Genomic DNA, 18,546 nt, shown 5'->3' with positions numbered 1-18,546 from the left:
CGGAGAGAGAGATTAATGAATCAGTTACTGATAGCGGGAGAGAGATTAATGAATCTGTTACTGATAGCGGAAGAGAGATGAATGAACCTGTTACTGAAAGTGGAGCGAGAGATTAATGAATCTGTTACTGATAGCGGAGAGTGAGATTAATGAATCTGTTACTGATAGTGAGAGAGAGATTAATGAATCTGTTACTGATAGCGAGAGAGAGATTAATGAATCTGTTACTGATACCGGGGGAGAGATTAATGAATCTGTTACTGATAACGGGAGAGAGATTAATGAATCTGTTACTGATAGCGGGAGAGAGATTAATGAATCTGTTACTGATAGCGGGAGAGAGATTAATGAATTTGTTACTGATAGCGGGAGAGAGATTAATGAATCTGTTACTGATAGCGGGAGAGAGATTAATGAATCTGTTACTGATACCGGGGAGAGATTAATGAATCTGTTACTGATAGCGGGAGAGAGATTAATGAATCTGTTACTGATAGCGGAGCGAGAGATTAATGAATCAGTTACTGATAGCGGGAAAGAGATTAATGAATCTGTTACTGACAGCGAGAGAGAGATTAATGAAACTGTTACTGATAGCGGGAGAGAGTTTAATGAATCTGTTACTGGTAGCGGGAGAGAGATTAATGAATCTGTTACTGACAGCGGAGAGAGAGATTAATGAATCTGTTACTGACAGCGGGAGGGTGATTAATGAATCTATTACTGATAGCAGGAGAGAGATTAATGAACCTGTTGCTAATAGCGGGAGAGAGATTAATGAATCTGTTATTGACAGCGGGAGAGAGACTAATTAATCTGTTACTGATAGCGGGAGAGAGATTAATGAATCTGTTACTGACAACGAGAGAGTGGTTAATGAATCTGTTACTAATAGCGGGAGAGAGATTAATGAATCTGTTACTGACAGCGAGAGAGCGAATAATGAATCTGTTATTGATAGCGGGAGAGAGATTAATGAATCTGTTACTGACAGCGGGAGAGAGATTAATGAATCTGTTACTGACAGCGGGAGAGAGACTAATGAATCTGTTAATGATAGCGGGAGAGAGATTAACGAACCTGTTACTAAAAGCGGGAGAGAGACGAATGAATCTGTTAATGATAGCGGGAGAGAGATTAATGAACGTGTTACTAATAGCGGGTGAGAGACTCATGAATCTGTTACTGATAGCGGAGAGAGATTAATGAATCTGTTACTGATAGCGGGAGAGAGATTAATGAATATGTTACTGATAGCGGAGAGAGCGATTAATAAATCTGTTACTGACAGCAGGAGAGAGATTAATGAATCTGTTACTGATAGTGGGAGAGAGATTAATGAATCTGTTATTGATAGCGGAGAGAGAGATTAATGAATCTGTTACTGATAGTGGGGGAGAGATTAATGAATCTGTTACTGATAGCGGGAGAGAGATTAATGAATCTGTTGCTGATAGCGGGAGAGAGATTAATGAATCTGTTACTGATAGCAGGAGAGAGATGAATGAATCTGTTACTGATTGCGGAGAGAGAGATTAATGAATCTGTTACTGAGAGCGGGAGAGAGATTAATGAATCTGTTACTGATAGCGAGAGAGATTGATGAATCTGTTCCTGATAGCGGAGAGAGAGATTAATGAATCTGTTACTGATAGCGGGAGAGAGATTAATGAATCTGTTACTGATACCGGGGGAGAGATTAATGAATCTGTTACTGATAGCGGAGAGAGATTAATGAATTTGTTACTGATAGCGGGAGAGAGATTAATGAATCTGTTACTGATAGCGGGAGAGAGATTAATGAATCTGTTACTGATAGCGAAGGGGAGATTAATGAATCTGTTATTGACAGCGGGAGAGCGACGAATGAATCTGTTATTGATAGCGGGAGAGAGACTAATGAATCTGTTAATGATAGCGGGAGAGAGATTAATGAACCTGTTACTAATAGCGGGAGAGAGATGAATGAATCTGTTATTGACAGCGGGTGAGTGACTAATGATTCTGTTACTGAAAGCGGAGAGAGATTAATGAATCTGTTACTGATAGCGGGAGAGAAATTAATGAATATGTTACTGATAGCGGAGAGAGCGATTAATTAATCTGTTACTGACAGCGGGAGAGAGATTAATGAATCTGTTACTGATAGTGGGAGAGAGATTAATGAATCTGTTACTGATAGCGAGAGAGATTAATGAATCTGTTACTGATAGCGGAGAGAGAGATTAATGAATCTGTTACTGATAGCGGGAGAGAGATTAATGAATCTGTTGCTGATTGCGGAGAGAGAGATTAATGAATCTGTTACTGATAGCGGAGAGAGAGATTAATGAATCTGTTGCTGATAGCGGGAGAGAGATTGATGAATCTGTTACTGAGAGCGGGAGAGAGATTAATGAATTTGTTACTGATAGCGGGAGAGAGATTAATGAATCTGTTACTGATAGCGGAGAGAGAGATTAATGAATCTGTTACTGATAGCGGGAGAGAGATGAATGAATCTGTTACTGATAGCGGAGAGAGAGATTAATGAATCTGTTACTGATAGCGGGAGAGAGATTAATGAACCTGTTACTGATAGCAGGAGAGAGATTAATGAATCTGTTACTGATAGCGGGAGAGAGATTAATGAATCTGTTACTGATAGCGGGAGAGAGATTGATGAATCTGTTACTGATAGCGGAGAGAGAGCTTAATGAATCTGTTACTGATAGGGGGAGAGAGATTAATGAATCTGTTACTGATAGCGGGAGAGAGATTAATGAATCTGTTACTGATAGCGAAAGGGAGATTAATGAATCTGTTATTGACAGCGGGAGAGCGACTAATGAATCTGTTATTGATAGCGGGAGAGAGATTCATGAATCTGTTACTGACAGCGGGAGAGAGATTAATGAATCTGTTATTGACAGCGGGAGAGAGACTAATGAATCTGTTAATGATGGCGGGAGAGAGATTAATGAACCTGTTACTAATAGCGGGAGAGAGATGAATGAATCTGTTATTGACAGCGGGAGAGAGATTAATGAATATGTTACTGATAGCGGGAGAGAGATTAATGAATATGTTACTGATAGCGGAGAGAGATTAATGAATCTGTTACTGATAGCGGAGAGAGCGATTAATTAATCTGTTACTGACAGCGGGAGAGAGATTAATGAATCTGTTACTGATAGTGGGAGAGAGATTAATGAATCTTTTACTGATAGCGAGAGAGATTAATGAATCTGTTATTGATAGCGGAGAGAGAGATTAATGAATCTGTTACTGATAGTGGGAGAGAGATTAATGAATCTGTTACTGATAGTGGGAGAGAGATTAATGAATCTGTTACTGATAGCGGGAGAGAGATTAATGAATCTGTTACTGATAGCGGGAGAGAAATTAACGAATCTGTTACTGATTGCGGAGAGAGAGATTAATGAATCTGTTACTGAGAGCGGGAGAGAGATTAATGAATCTGTTCCTGATAGCGAGAGAGATTAATGAATCTGTTACTGATAGCGGGAGAGAGATTAATGAATCTGTTGCTGATTGCGGAGAGAGAGATTAATGAATCTGTTGCTGATAGCGGAGAGAGAGATTAATGAATCTGTTGCTGATAGCGGGAGAGAGATTAATGAATCTGTTACTGATAGCGGGAGAGAGGTTAATGAATCTGTTACTGATAGCGGGAGAGAGATTGATGAATCTGTTACTGATAGCGGAGAGAGAGATTAATGAATCTGTTACTGATAGCGGGAGAGAGATTCATGAATCTGTTACTGATAGTGGGAGAGAGATTAATGAATCTGTTACTGATAGCGGGAGAGAGATTAATGAATCTGTTGCTGATAGCGGGAGAGAGATTAATGAATCTGTTACTGATAGCGGGAGAGAGATTAATGAATCTGTTACGGATAGCAGCAGAGAGAAATTAATGAATCTGTTGCTGATAGCGGGAGAGAGATTAATGAATCTGTTACTGATAGCGAGAGAGAGATTAATGAATCTGTTGCTGATAGCGGGAGAGAGATTAATGAATCTGTTACTGACAGTGGGAGAGAGATTAATGAATCTGTTACTGAAAGCGGGAGAGAGATTAATGAATCTGTTACTGATAGCGGGAGAGAGATTAATGAATCTGTTACTAATTGCGGAGAGAGAGATTAATGAATTTGTTACTGATAGCGGAGAGAGATTAATGAATCTGTTACTGATAGTGGGAGAGAGATTAATGAATCTGTTACTGATAGCGGAGAGAGCGATTAATGAATCTGTTACTGATAGCGGGAGAGAGATTAATGAATCTGTTACTGATAGTGGAGAGAGATATTAATGAATCTGTTACTGATAGCGGGAGAGAGATTAATGAATCTGTTACTGATAGCAGGAGAGAGATTAATGAATCTGTTACTGATAGCGGGAGAGAGATTAATGAATCTGTTACTGATAGCGGGAGAGAGATTGATGAATCTGTTACTGATAGCGGAGAGAGAGATTAATGAATCTGTTACTGATAGCGGGAGAGAGATTAATGTATCTGTTACTGATAGTGGGAGAGAGATTAATGAATCAGTTACTGATAGCGGGAGAGAGATTAATGAATCTGTTGCTGATAGCGGGAGAGAGATTAATGAATCTGTTACTGATAGCGGGAGAGAGATTAATGAATCTGTTACGGATAGCAGCAGAGAGAAATTAATGAATCTGTTGCTGATAGCGGGAGAGAGATTAATGAATCTGTTACTGATAGCGAGAGAGAGATTAACGAATCTGTTGCTGATAGCGGGAGAGAGATTAATGAATCTGTTACTGACAGTGGGAGAGAGATTAATGAATCTGTTACTGATAGCGGGAGAGAGATTAATGAATCTGTTACTGATAGCGGGAGAGAGATTAATGAATCTGTTACTGATAGCGGAGAGAGAGATTAATGAATTTGTTGCTGATAGCGGAGAGAGATTAATGAATCTGTTACTGATAGCGGGAGAGAGATTAATGAATCTGTTACTGATAGCGGGAGAGAGATTGATGAATCTGTTACTGATAGCGGAGAGAGAGATTAATGAATCTGTTACTGATAGCGGAGAGAGAGATTAATGAATCTGTTTCTGATAGCGGGAGAGAGATTAATGAATCTGTTACTGATAGCGTGAGAGAGATTAATGAATCTGTTACTGATAGCGGAGAGAGAGATTAATGAATCTGTTACTGATAGCGGGAGAGAGATTAATGAATCTGTTACTGATAGCGGGAGAGAGATTAATGAATCTGTTACTGATAGCGGAGAGAGAGGTTAATGGATCTGTTACTGATAGCGAGAGAGAGATTAATGAATCTGTTACTGACAGTGGGAGGGTGATTAATGAATCTGTTACTGATAACGGGAGAGAGATTAATGAATCTGTTATTGATAGCGGAGAGAGATTAATTAATCTGCTATTGATAGCGGAGAGAGATTAATTAATCTGTTATTGATAGCGGGAGGGCGATTAATGAATCTGTTACTGATAGCGGGAGGGTGATTAATGAATCTGTTACTGATAGCTAGAGAAAGATTAATGAATCTGTTACTGATAGCAGGAGAGAGATTAATGAATCTGTTACTGGTAGCGGAGAGAGAGATTAATGAATCTGTTACTGATAGCAGGAGAGAGATTAATGTGTTGTGTCGGTACCTTTCTACCTAGACACAATTTAGGACTCAGAACTCAGAGGTTCAAACATGAAGTGCTTTATTGGAAGGAAAGGAAGTTCTGGGAAGTTCCGAACAAAGAGTGCTAAACTTAACCGAGAGAATACCCAACCATTTATCTCCTGTGACAGCGCCACCACAGGTGGGAGGAGAACACACAATAGAACACACAATACATAACATTTCCTCCCCTCTTAAATGGAAGGTCCACATTATTCCTCAATAGGTAAGTTACTTTCAATACACTCAACTAACCTAAGGTAGAGGTAGACTGCCTCAAACCCTGACTTTACCCTGGGGTTTATTCTGCCCCAGTCTTGTGGGTAAGTCACTAAGCCTACAGATCCAAGCGTCTTGGAGGCCGCCGCTCTCTGACAGGATACCGGCGGTCATCGCTGGCTTCCACAGCAGTAGGCATTGCCACAGGCCTGGATGGAGAAGTTGCCTGTGTCAGTTGAAAGTCAGGAGTTTGCACAGGTGGAACAGTCTCTTTGACTTCCTGTGTTGGAGAAGAGCACTGTGGCAAAGGATGCTGGTTTGCGGTATCATTCGGAAACAGTTCAGGCCAACCAGCCGTTGGAGCCTCTGTGGCTGTCTCTGCTCCTAGCAACAGTTGATCTGTGTGTCTTCTCCAGACGACGTCCTCAGCAGTCTCAACCGTGTAAGACACAGGGCCCGTCTGCGCAATCACCGTAGCAGGAACCCATTTCGATCCAGTGTTGTAGTTTCGAGCTAGGACATGCTCTCCCAGATGAAACCGTCTCTCCTTGCCTCTTTTCTCTCTCTTTTCAACTTGAGCTTGTTGTTGATGATGGACAACCTGCTCTGCCCTTGGAAGTTTGAGTAAGTCAAAACTTGTCCGCAACTGCCTCTTCATCATGAGCGAAGCGGGGGAAGTTTTGATTGTGGCATGCGGCTCATTCCTGTAGGACAACAGGAAGCTGTTCAGACGTTGGTGGATTGAGCCCTGACCTTGCGATGCCTTCAAGGCGTGCTTCAAAGTTTGCACGAACCTTTCTGCCTGGCCGTTAGTAGAGGGATGATAGGGCGCAGACCTGATGTGTTGGACACCATTCACATGCAGGAAGGTTGCAAACTCCTGTGATACAAATTGTGGACCATTGTCACTTACGAGTTGTTCCGGTGAGCCATAATGGCTGAACATCTCACCAAGTTTCTCAATTGTTTTCTCTGCCGTGGTAGACCTCATCACAGCGACCTCCGGCCACTTGCTACAAGCGTCCACAACCACCATAAACATCTTCCCTTCGAAAGGACCGGCGAAGTCCACATGTACTCGCTGCCACACTTCTGCAGGCCAATCCCAGGGGTGTAGGGTTGCCAGCTGTGGAACATTCCGGACCCTTTGACATGGGGAACATGTTTTGGCTTTCTCCTCAATATTCCCATCAAGACCTGGCCACCAGAAGTAGCTTCTTGCCATTTCCTTCATCCGAACTATCCCACTGTGTGGCCTGTATGAAGTTGTTGCAGTATAGGTTCCCTCAGAGGTAGCGGAATGATGACACGGCGTCCCCAAAGAAGACAACCTGCCTGGACGGAGAGCTCATTTCTTTTTGAAACGTAAGGTTTCAAACTAGGAGAATCTCCTATCGCTCTCCTTCGAATGACATCGTCCATTACCTCAGACAGGACTGGATCGTTGTGGGTGTACCTTCGCACCTGAACTGCAGTGACAGGTGCTCCCTCCACTTGTCTAAAGTAGAAGATGTCTATCTGACGAGGCTCTGGGGGAGTAACAGGCAAGGGTAGCCTCGAGAGACCGTCTGCGTTGCCGTGCAAGTCTGATTTGCGATATTTGATGTCGTATGTGTGTCCTGACAACAGTAAAGCCCACCTTTGCATCCTGCTTGCAGCGAGAGATGGAATTCCGGTGTGGGGCCCGAAGATTGAAGTCAATGGACGGTGGTCTGTCAGGAGTGTGAACCTTCTCCCAAACAGGTATTGCTGAAATTTTCGAATTCCAAAAACGATTCCCAAGGCCTCGCGCTCGATCTGCACATAGTTACTCTCGGCCTTGTTCAAGGTGCGCGATGCGAAGGCGATAGGTTTCTCTTCACCCGAAGGCATGATGTGGGATATGACTGCTCCCACACCATATGGTGATGCATCACATGCTAGCTGCACGGGTAGCTTTGGGTCGAAGTGTGTCAGGACCTCCGAATTCAGCAATGCTTTCTTTGCTTGGGCGAAAGCTTCGTTGCACAGTTCAGTCCATTTCCATGTTTTGCCTTGACATAGCAACTGATGTAACGGCTTCAGCAATGTTGCTAAGTCTGGAATAAACTTCCCATAGTAGTTAAGTAGCCCCAGAAATGAACGTAACTGGCTCACATTCTGGGGTGCTGGGGCCTCCACGATCACCTTGACCTTTGGCGGCGCCTTATGCAGGCCAGTAGCGTCAATCACATGCCCCAGGTACTCAACTGAAGACTGAAAGAATTCACATTTGTCTTTACGAACTCTGAGTCCGTACTCTTTCAGTCGTTGTAGTGTCGCATCCAAGTTCAGAAGATGATCCTCCTCATTTGTCCCAGTGACAAGGATGTCGTCCAGGTAGCACTGGACTCCTGGCAGTCCACTCAAAATCTGATCCATTGCCCTTTGGAATAGAGCAGGGGCCGACGTAATTCCAAACGGAAGGCGGCAGTACCTGTATAGCCCCTTGTGTGTCACAATTGTCAGCAGCTCCTTTGATTTGTCATCGACATGCATTTGTAGATAAGCCTGGCATAAGTCTATTTTGCTGAACTTTTGCCCTCCGGCCAGGCCCGTAAAAAGATCATCAATGAGGGGAAGAGGGTACTGTTCCACAGACAGCACCGGGTTAATAGTCACTTTAAAATCCCCACAAATTCGAACAGATCCATCCTTTTTCAGGACAGGAACAATGGGTGTGGCCCATTTGCTCACGCTCACAGCCTCCAGGACTCCATTCTCGACGAAGGCCTCCAAGTTAGCCTCAACTTTTGGCCTAATTGCATAGGGTACAGGTCGGGCTTTGTGAAACTTCGGCTTGCTGTCAGGTTTAATGTCCAGTCTCACGCTGATCTTTTTCATGCTCCCAAGTTCCCCATTGAAGAGTTCTGCATGTTTGTTTAACACTGCAGTCAGACCTGACTCCCCTTTTGACATCATGCGGACTGCAGGCCAGTCCAGCGTGATTTTCTCTAGCCACGCACGTCCCAGTAGCGATGGGTAATTTCCCTTTACGACATATAGTGGCAGTTTTGCAGTCTGTCCGTTCAATTTAACTGTCACCTCAATGACGCCTCTCATGGCCACAGGTTCGCCGGTATACGTCTTTAGCACAATGTTTGTTGGCTGAAGGGTAAGATGCTTTAGCATTTTGTTGTAGACAGTGTCTGAAACAAGGGACACAGCCGCGCCTGTGTCCACCTCCATCCGCACTGATTGTCCCTCCACCAGTGGTGACACCCAGTAGCCATTTGAACCACCTGCAACCGTCAGTATATGCACCTCTTCCTCCTCAGAGGTGCCACTCCCCTCTGTTTTGCTTGTTCCATCATACTGCACTGAATGAACACTCTTTTTCCTCTCTTGTCCAAATACAGACATTTTGCTTCCATGCTTCCCAGCTCTGTCTGTTCTTTTTTTACCTCTACAGGTGCGTTCAATGTGACCCTTTTTGCCACAATTTCGGCATTCCAGCTCCGTACACAAGCAGTCATTAGCGTGATGGCCCGTTTTCCCACAACGGTAACATGTGCCGTTCCGCGCACCTTTAGGCTCAGACGACACCTTGTGAACTCAACTGGTGAGCCTCCTTTCCCGCCATCTCCATGGAGACACTAACTTCAATGGCCTTTTCAAGAGTAAGGTTGTCCTCAGTAAGAAGGCGCTTCTGTGTGGCTGCATTTTGCAGACCACACACAAGTCTGTCTCTAATGCTGTCATTCAGCACCTCCTTGAACTGGCAGTGTTCCGACAACCTTTTTAAAGCAGCAATAAACGTCGTCACTGATTCCCCCTCCTCTTGATTCCGTTTGTGAAATCTAAATCTCTCAGCAATAACCAGAGGTTTTGGTGAAAAATGTGCTCCAAGAATTTCCACTAGTTGCTTATATGTTTTAGTTCCTGGCTTATCTGGCTGCACGAGGCTGCGAAGTAAATTGAAAGTCTTCGGCCCGATTACACTCAAAAAGGTAGGCACGACCTTTTCATTTGCCACCGCATTCGCCAATACAAAATAGTCAAAACGTTCCGTATATGCGCTCCATTGCTCCACATTTTCATCAAAATCACCGTTGTTTCCCAATATAGTAGCCATCTCACGTTTCAAATTAAATTTTCTGTTTAATCACTGCACCCGTAACGTACGCAGATTCATCCGCTCCTTGTTGCCACTTGTTGTGTCGGTACCTTTCTGCCTAGACACAATTTAGGACTCAGAACTCAGAGATTCAAACATGAAGTGCTTTATTGGAAGGAAAGGAAGTTCTTGGAAGTTCCGAACAAAGAGAGCTAAACTTAAACGAGAGAATACCCAACCATTTATCTCCTGTGACAGCGCCACAACAGGTGGGAGGAGAACACACAATAGAACACACAATACATAACAAATGAATCTGTTACTGATAGCGGGAGAGAGATTAATGAATCTGTTACAGATAGCGGGAGAGAGATTAATGAATCTGTTACTGATAGCGGGAGACAGATTAATGAATCTGTTACTGACAGCGGGAGAGAGATTAATGAATCTGTTACTGATAGCAGCAGAGAGATTAATGAATCTGTTACTGATAGCGAGAGACAGATTAATGAATCTGTTACTGATAGCGGAGAGAGAGATTAATGAAACTGTTATTGATAGCGGGAGAGAGATTAATGAATCTGTTATTGATAGCGAGAGACAGATTAATGAATCTGTTACTGATAGCGGAGAGAGAGATTAATGAAACTGTTATTGATAGCGGGAGGGTGATTAATGAATCTGTTATTGATAGCGGGAGAGAGATTAATGAATCGGTTACTGATAGCGGGAGGGTGATTAATGAATCTGTTATTGATAGCGGGAGAGAGATTAATGAATCTGTTACTGATAGCGGAGAGAGAGATTAATGAATCTGTTACTGATAGCGGAGAGAGAGATTAATGAATCAGTTACTGATAGCGGGAGAGAGATTAATGAATCTGTTACTGAGAGTGGGAGAGAGATTAATGAATCAGTTGCTGATAGCGGGGGAGAGATTAATGAATCTGTTACTGAGAGCGGGAGAGAGATTAATTAATCTGTTACTGATAGCAGGAGAGAGATTAATGAATCTGTTACTGAGAGCGGGAGAGAGATTAATGAATCTGTTACTGAGAGCGGGAGAGAGATTAATGAATCTGTTACTGAGAGCGGGAGAGAGATTCATGAATCTGTTACTGATAGCGGGAGAGAGATTAATGTATCTGTTACTGATACCGGGAGAGAGATTAATGAATCTGTTGCTGATACCGGGAGAGAGATTAATGAATCTGTTACTGATAGCGAGAGAGATTATTGAATCTGTTACTGATACCGGGAGAGAGATTAATGAATCTGTTGCTGATACCGGGAGAGAGATTAATGAATCTGTTACTGATAGCGAGAGAGATTATTGAATCTGTTACTGATACCGGGAGAGAGATTAATTAATCTGTTACTGATAGCGGGAGAGAGATTAATGAATCTGTTACTGAGAGCGGGAGAGAGATTAATGAATCTGTTACTGATACCGGGAGAGAGATTAATGATTCTGTTACTGACAGCGGGAGAGAGATTAATGAATCTGTTACTGATACCGGGAGAGAGATTAATGATTCTGTTACTGATAGCGTGAGAGAGATCAATGAATCTGTTACTGATAGCCGGAGAGAGATTAATGATTCTGTTACTGATAGCGGGCGAGAGATTAATGATTCTGTTACTGATAGCGAGAGAGAGATTAATGAACCTGTTACTGATAGCGAGAGATATTAATGAATCTGTTACTATAGCGGGTGCCTGACATGCACTGTTCTGTACCTGCTGATCAGCGTCTCTGCCGACTGTGCAAACAGCTGCATCTCACCCAGCTCGTCCTCTGTGAGGAACTCCATGGACTGCTGGGAGCTGAGACGGGGCCGAGCCAGCTGCCTCAGAGAGTCTCCTTTACGCTTGTGTTCCCAGGACTTCAAAGTGCTTTCAAATGCCTGAGGAACAACATGAGAATGTGTAAAGAACGCAGCCCACAGCTGAACCACCTCAGGGTTTCCCATTCAGATTTCTCAGAGTGAAAGAAACTACAGCCCAGAAGATCCCACCTGTTAGTTTCTTAAATGAATCTACCCACTATATTCCCACTTTCCTGACCTTTCTCCGTTTCCTTTTCAAATACATATTCAATTCCCTTTTAAATGATGTTTAAGCTCTGCTTCAATAGCCCCTTGTGGTCTAATAACCGAGAGTGCGAAAATAGTTCTTCTAACTTCCTCCTTTATCCTTCTGATGCGTATCCTAGATCTATGCATTGGAATAGGAGGAGGCTATTCAGCCCCTCCAGCCTGCTCCACCATTCAATCAGAGCATGGCTGATCTGTACCTCACCCCATTTCGCTGCCTTTGCTCCATATCCCTTGATACAATTACCCAACAAAAAACTATCGATCTCAGCAACCCCGTTACTGATTCATCAACCAGCGGAAACAATCTTTCACTGTTAACCAAGTTTGCACTTTTCATAAACATGAAAGCCTGTTAGATTCTAACACACTTGGTCTTCTCTGTTCCAGTGAAAAAGGTTTGTTGAGCCTTTTGTCCTAATTCTAACCTCTCGTTCGTGGTCTCATTCGAGTGAATGTTTGCTGTCCCCTTTGCCTGGCTCTAATATCCATTTTATAACGGGACGCCAAACACCTCAAATAATACCAGAACCATGGCCTAAAGATGTCTTGTACAAACTCAACGTTCCAGCCTCACTTTTATGTTCAATACCTCTGTGTATAAAGCCCAGAATCCTATTTGCCTATTTTTGTCCTTTTACACCTGCAGTCTCACTAGGGTTGCCAACACTCCAGGAATTGAAGATTAATCTCCAAGACACTCCTGCGAGCAATCCTGGAGAAAAATCATGGAAGCATTAAATAAATTGTGTGTTTCTTTTATTTTCTTTGAACACTTTTGTTTATTAGATATAAAAATATTGCAGGTGGTGGGGGGGAAAGGCTGTTTGATTGACAGTCAAGAATCATCCAATCAGGTAACAAAGAGTCTGTTCAGTTCCCATTGGCACCGCGAGGATGGACGTGTCAGACGACCAATGGCAGAAGCGTGGGGGCGGGGTGGTTGCAGGTCATGTGATGAAGTGACCCAGAATACATCCAGCCAGCGTTGGCAAAACTAACTCCCACCTCATTTCTCTTTAATGCTTATCTAGGATTAGTGCCTGGAATCTGCTCAGGGCTTTTCCCACCTCACCGTCATAACTTTGGCAGAAATCCTGCTCGTGTACGCGTCAGGAAACATCCCAGTCACCATCACATTGTGCCGATCATCTGAACGTTGCTCACATGGGTCAAAACAGGAGCAAAGATATTAATGAACACTCACCCTGTCCCTCGTCAACATTTGAGCCCTGTTCTTATGCTGTATCTTGATAATTCCTGGAGGTTGGATCCAGGCTTCTCCGTCCACCTGAACTGGGACACCTTCATCTCCACTGATGGTGATCTTAACTGTGCGACACTGCAACAAAAGACAGCAGGAAACACTTAACAAGCCTCCATCTTCACACACGATAAAGCAAAACGGAAGTCATACAGCACAGGAGGCGGCCATTCGGCCCACCATGCCTGTGCTGGCTCTTTGAAAGAGCTATCCAATTAGTCCCACTCCCCAGCTCTTTCCCCATAGCCCTGCAATGTATCCTTTCTTAAATTTTTTATTCAATTTCCTTTTGAAAGTTATTATTGAATCTGCTTCCACCACCCTTTCAGGCAGTGCATTCCAGATCATAACAAATTGCTGTGTAAAGAAAATTCTCCTCATCTCTCCCTTGGTTCTTGTGCCAAATACCTTAAATCTGTGTCCTCTGGTTACCGACCCTTCTGCCACTGGAAACAGTTTCTCCTTATTTACTCATAACCCCTCATAATTTTGAGGTAAATACAGAAAATCAGTTGCCATAGTTGTAGTCTTCCTCGGTCAGATTGTCCACTTACTTTAAGCAAGTTAACAGCAGAGTTAGAATAACACAGATTAGGAAATCTAGACCCCTGTGACACACACGGACATCATCCGAGTAAATTCATCTTGTTTGTTACTTTCAAGCAATTTGAAATTCTCCCAACTCAAGAAGAAAACAAACTCGATTGGATTCCCAAGTGGTCAGAAAAAGAAGAGAAAAAGAAAGTAAGGTGAGTCCACAATGGATTCGACATCGAAGTGTGTGTCTACAATGACACCAACTCTACACATAGTGGCCTAGAAATTCAGTTGGGCGCGCCAGCCGTTAGCGCCTTAGGAGGAGTAGATCTCAAGCGCTAGGCGCTTAGCGCCCGGGCGCAGCGCGATCTGCGCCTCGCCCCAACTTCAGTACACATTTAGCGCTGGCGCAAAGTCTTAGCGCGCGCCCTGCTGCGCGCGCAGATCATGACGTCATTTCCTAGTGCAATGCCCTTTGTGCGCCCCGAACCGGAACTTCACTCGCGCCGGCCCATTGTGCGCCGGACGGCCCTAACGACTGTGAAGTGGAACAGTACACAGCCGAGGCGGGCCGCGGGGAGCGCTAATTAAAGGGCACTTACCCTGCACTATAAAGGCCAGCCATTTTGCAGCATTCACTCTTGTGCAACGGTTTTTTGGAGAGAGACCAAGGAGGAGAGCTTACTGGTTTGGACCAACACTAGGACAGGTATTTTTGGCTCAGGCCAGAGCTTAGCAATTATCTTTGCCTTCATTGAGAGCTCAGTGTTTGCCAGCATATAATGGGGGCTGCATTGGGTGCCAACGCTGACTTTCAGCCTTATGCCAGAAGGGCTTACAGGCGCCGTGAGAGAGTGGCAGCCCTGGCTAGACGCAGAGGGGGCAACAGGCGTCGCCAACTGAGGCCTTACCCACCCAGGGTATACCGCCAGCAGTCCTCCTATCTGACCATGTCTGCCGCGAAGTGTGTTAGGAGGCTGCGATTCAGAAGGGAGGTGGTTGCAGACATCTGCCAGCTGCTTCACAGAGATCTGCAGCCACAGCTGATGCGCAGGACGTCTCTGTCGGTGGCAGTGAAGGTGACGGTGGCTCTCAACTTCTATGCCACCGGCTCCTTCCAATCCGCTGCTGGGGACATCGCTAACATCTCCCAGTTCGCCGTGCATTGCTGCATCCGCCAGGTGACCGATGCCCTTTTCAGAAGGAGACATCAATTCATCTCCTTCCCCATGACCCTGGACAAGCAGCAGCAGCGTGCAGTGGGATTTGCAAGAATAGCGGGCTTCCCCATGGTGCAGGGCGCCACTGACTGCACGCATGTGGCTTTGCGGGCACCTCTGGAGCATGCCGAGGATTACCGCAACCGGAAGGGCTACCATTCCCTCAACGTACAGCTGGTGTGTGACCACAGGCAGCGCATCCTAGCTGTCAATGCCCGCTTTCCAGGCAGCAGCCACGATGCCTTTATCCTGCGACAGACAACTGTGGCTGACATGTTCCAGGCACAGCCTCACCCAAGAGGATGGCTTATCGGAGACTGTGGTGATTATTCTTTATGTTTAGTAAGAAGTATTGTGATTGAAACGGTACTTTCTTTCCCATCTTGGAATCGAATATGAGCATATTAGGAATTTGCTTCCAACAGCTCCACCTCCTCCACTAAAGGATCATATTTTGACAATCTAACATGGCGTCGAAGCAGCACAGGTCCCTGCATAGTAAGCCATGAAGGTACCGAATATCCCATAGTAGATCTCCGCGGATAGTTAAAGAGCCTTTCATGGGGGGTCACAATAGTAGCCGTTGAAAGCAATGATCTAATGGAATGCAGGGCATCAGGCAGTACCATTTCCCACTGTGTATTCTTAAGGTTCCGGAAAAAGTTGGTTTAACTTTCAATAAAGAGAAGTGTACCTTTTCGACCACTGAGGTAAATCTACTGGGGTACATTATCTCGGGAAACAAGATTAAACCAGACCCAGAACGTCTGCGACCATTGATTGATTAATGTGGTGATTATTCTTTATGTTTAGTAAGAAGTATTGTGATTGGTTGTTTGTTTCCTGCCTTGGGATATAATGTGGTGATTATTCTTTATGTTTAGTAAGAAGTATTGTGATTGGTTGTTTGTTTCCTGCCTTGGGATATATGTTGTAATCTCATTGGTAGTTGATGTCATGTGATTTGTGGTGGCCATCTTAAATTCAGTTCTTTCCAGCCTTTAGTTGGGACTGGATGTTGAAAGATGTGCTACAGGATTTTTAAGTTAATATAGCCTAGATTAGAAAGGCAAATCTATTCTTTATTTCAATTTATTAACTTTATGTCAGAATGGAGTGATATCTTCAACCAGAACGATTCAATGCTGACCCTAATTCTGCAGGAGTGGATGATAAATGGAAACACTGGTATTGTACATTTAAAAACTTTTTGGGCGTGTTGGATCAAGAGTCTCTAAATAAGCTGAATATGCTGATCAACTACATTGCTCCGGATGTGTATAAGTATATTTTGGACTGTAAAACTTACGAAGTGGCTATTTCTACATTGGAAAAGATTTTTGTTAAACCAAAGAATGAGGTATTTGCACGTCACCTTCTATCTGCCCGTAGGCAGCAGGTGGGAGAATCTTTGGATACTTATTTACAAGCACTTCGGTGCCTTAGTGTTAACTGTAATTATAAGTCTTCAGTTTGCAAAGGAGAAGCATTTGAAAATTTCGCCTGTTTCCTATCAGGTGTGTATAGCTCAGACGACTCTCACTTCAAAAGTAGCTGGTTGTTGCCTTGTGAAATTGATTCTTCTAGGTAATACGTATACTGATATACGCCTATCTGTTTTGCCTAATCTTTGTGCGGATATTTTGATTGGTCATGATGTGCTTCAGTTACACGAGTCTCTCAGTCTTTCATTTGGAGGGACTAAGCCACCTTTATCTATTTGTGGATTAACCTCTTTATCCATTTCTCCATTATCACTTTTTTCCAATTTGATGCCGGATTGTAAGCCAATTGCTACCAAGTCAAGAAGGTATAGCAGTCAGGATAGAGAATTTATTAATTCTGAAGTTCAACGTCTCTTATTGGAAGGAATCATTGAACCTAGTTGTTCGCCTTGGCGGGCACAGGTAGTTGTCACGACTAACGAGAGACATAAGAAACGAATGGTGATAGACTATTCCCAAACTATTAATAGGTATACTCAATTAGATGCGTACCCTTTGCCTAAGATTGATGAGCTTATCAATAAAGTATCTCAGTATAAGGTTTTTAGCACTATTGACCTAAAGAGTGCTTATCATCAGATTCCTATTGTTAAGAAGGATCAACCATATACGGCCTTTGAGGCTGGTGGAAAGCTGTATCAGTTTTGCCGAATACCATTTGGTGTTACTAATGGTGTTGCTTGTTTTCAACGGGCAATGGATGCTTTTATAAGTGATAACTCTCTCTCTGACACCTTTTCATACTTAGATGACATCACGGTGTGTGGCAAATCAAGGGTGGAGCATGATTCTAATTTAGAAAGATTCCTTCAAGCTGCAGAAAAAGTTGGTTTAACTTTCAGTAAAGAGAAGTGTACCTTTTCGACCACTGAGGTAAATCTACTGGGGTACATTATCTCGGGAAACAAGATTAAACCAGACCCAGAACGTCTGCGACCATTGATTGATTTACCTTGTCCTACTAATTCTAAGGCTTTGCAACGAGTTGTTGGACTGTTTTCTTACTATTCTAATTGGATTGCAAATTTTTCACAGAAGATCCGGCCTCTTATTCGGTTTACGACATATCTTCTATCATGGGAGGCCAGGACGTGTTTTGATAATTTTAAAAAGGATATCCTTGGAGCAGTTGTGCATTCTATTGATGAGCAGGTTCCTTTTGTGATTGAGACGGACGCTTCTGATTTTGCAATTGGGGCTACTCTGAACCAAAATGGAAGACCCGTGGCCTTTTTCTCACGTACCTTGAACAATAGTGAAAAAAGGCATTCTTCAATAGAGAAAGAGGCGTATGCAATAGTAGAAGCACTGCGTAAATGGAGACATTATCGGGGCGACATTTTACGTTGGTAACTGATCAAAAGTCTGTGTCCTTTATGTTTGATGTCAAACATTTTGGAAAGATTAAGAATGATAAAATAATGAGGTGGAGGATTGAGTTGGCATGTTACCATTTTGATATAGTTTATCGTCCGGGGAAGGATAATGTTGCTGCTGATGCGCTGTCGAGGGCTTATTGTTCTGTGATTCGCGGAGATACGCTTATTAATCTTCACAATGCCTTATGCCATCCTGGGGTTACGAGGATGATACACTTCGTACGCAGTAAGAATTTGCCCTTTTCAGTTGAAGACGTCAAGCGGATGACTTCATCATGTTCTATCTGTGCTCGGTGTAAACCGAATTTCTTTAAGCCTCAACGAGCTCATCTTATAAAGGCTACTTCTCCTTTTGAACGTTTGCGCATCGATTTTAAGGGGCCTCTTCCTTCAACTACTCAAAACCGATATATATTTACTGTTGTGGATGAGTTTTCAAGGTTCCCTTTTGCTTTTCCTTGCGCAGATGTATCAGCTGCTACAGTTATCAAATGTCTGACTCAACTTTTTGTCATCTTTGGGATGCCTGCGTATATCCATTCGGATCAGGGAAGTTCTTTTATGTCTTCCCAGT

The 18,546-nt window shown here is 43.5% G+C and overlaps 1 protein-coding gene across 1 annotated transcript in view; it reads right to left on the bottom strand.

Annotated features, from left to right (window-relative positions):
* Positions 1-18,546, bottom strand: part of LOC147124917 (diacylglycerol kinase delta) — a 225,075-nt gene that overhangs the window by 73,808 nt on the left and 132,721 nt on the right. Inside the window, exons 20-21 of the mRNA XM_085988140.1 lie at positions 13,275-13,409; positions 11,712-11,878 (exon numbers count right to left, since the gene is read on the bottom strand). Coding sequence (XP_085844266.1) covers positions 11,712-11,878; positions 13,275-13,409 — 302 coding nt within the window. The remainder of the gene's footprint in view (positions 1-11,711; positions 11,879-13,274; positions 13,410-18,546) is intronic.

This window comes from Somniosus microcephalus, chromosome 1, assembly GCF_052327205.1.
Source record: "Somniosus microcephalus isolate GS21.2 chromosome 1, FLI_Smic_1.0, whole genome shotgun sequence".
NCBI classification, from domain to species: domain Eukaryota; kingdom Metazoa; phylum Chordata; class Chondrichthyes; order Squaliformes; family Somniosidae; genus Somniosus; species Somniosus microcephalus.
The sequence above is the reverse complement of the archived record's forward strand: the minus strand, read 5'-3'. Positions and strand labels throughout refer to the sequence as shown.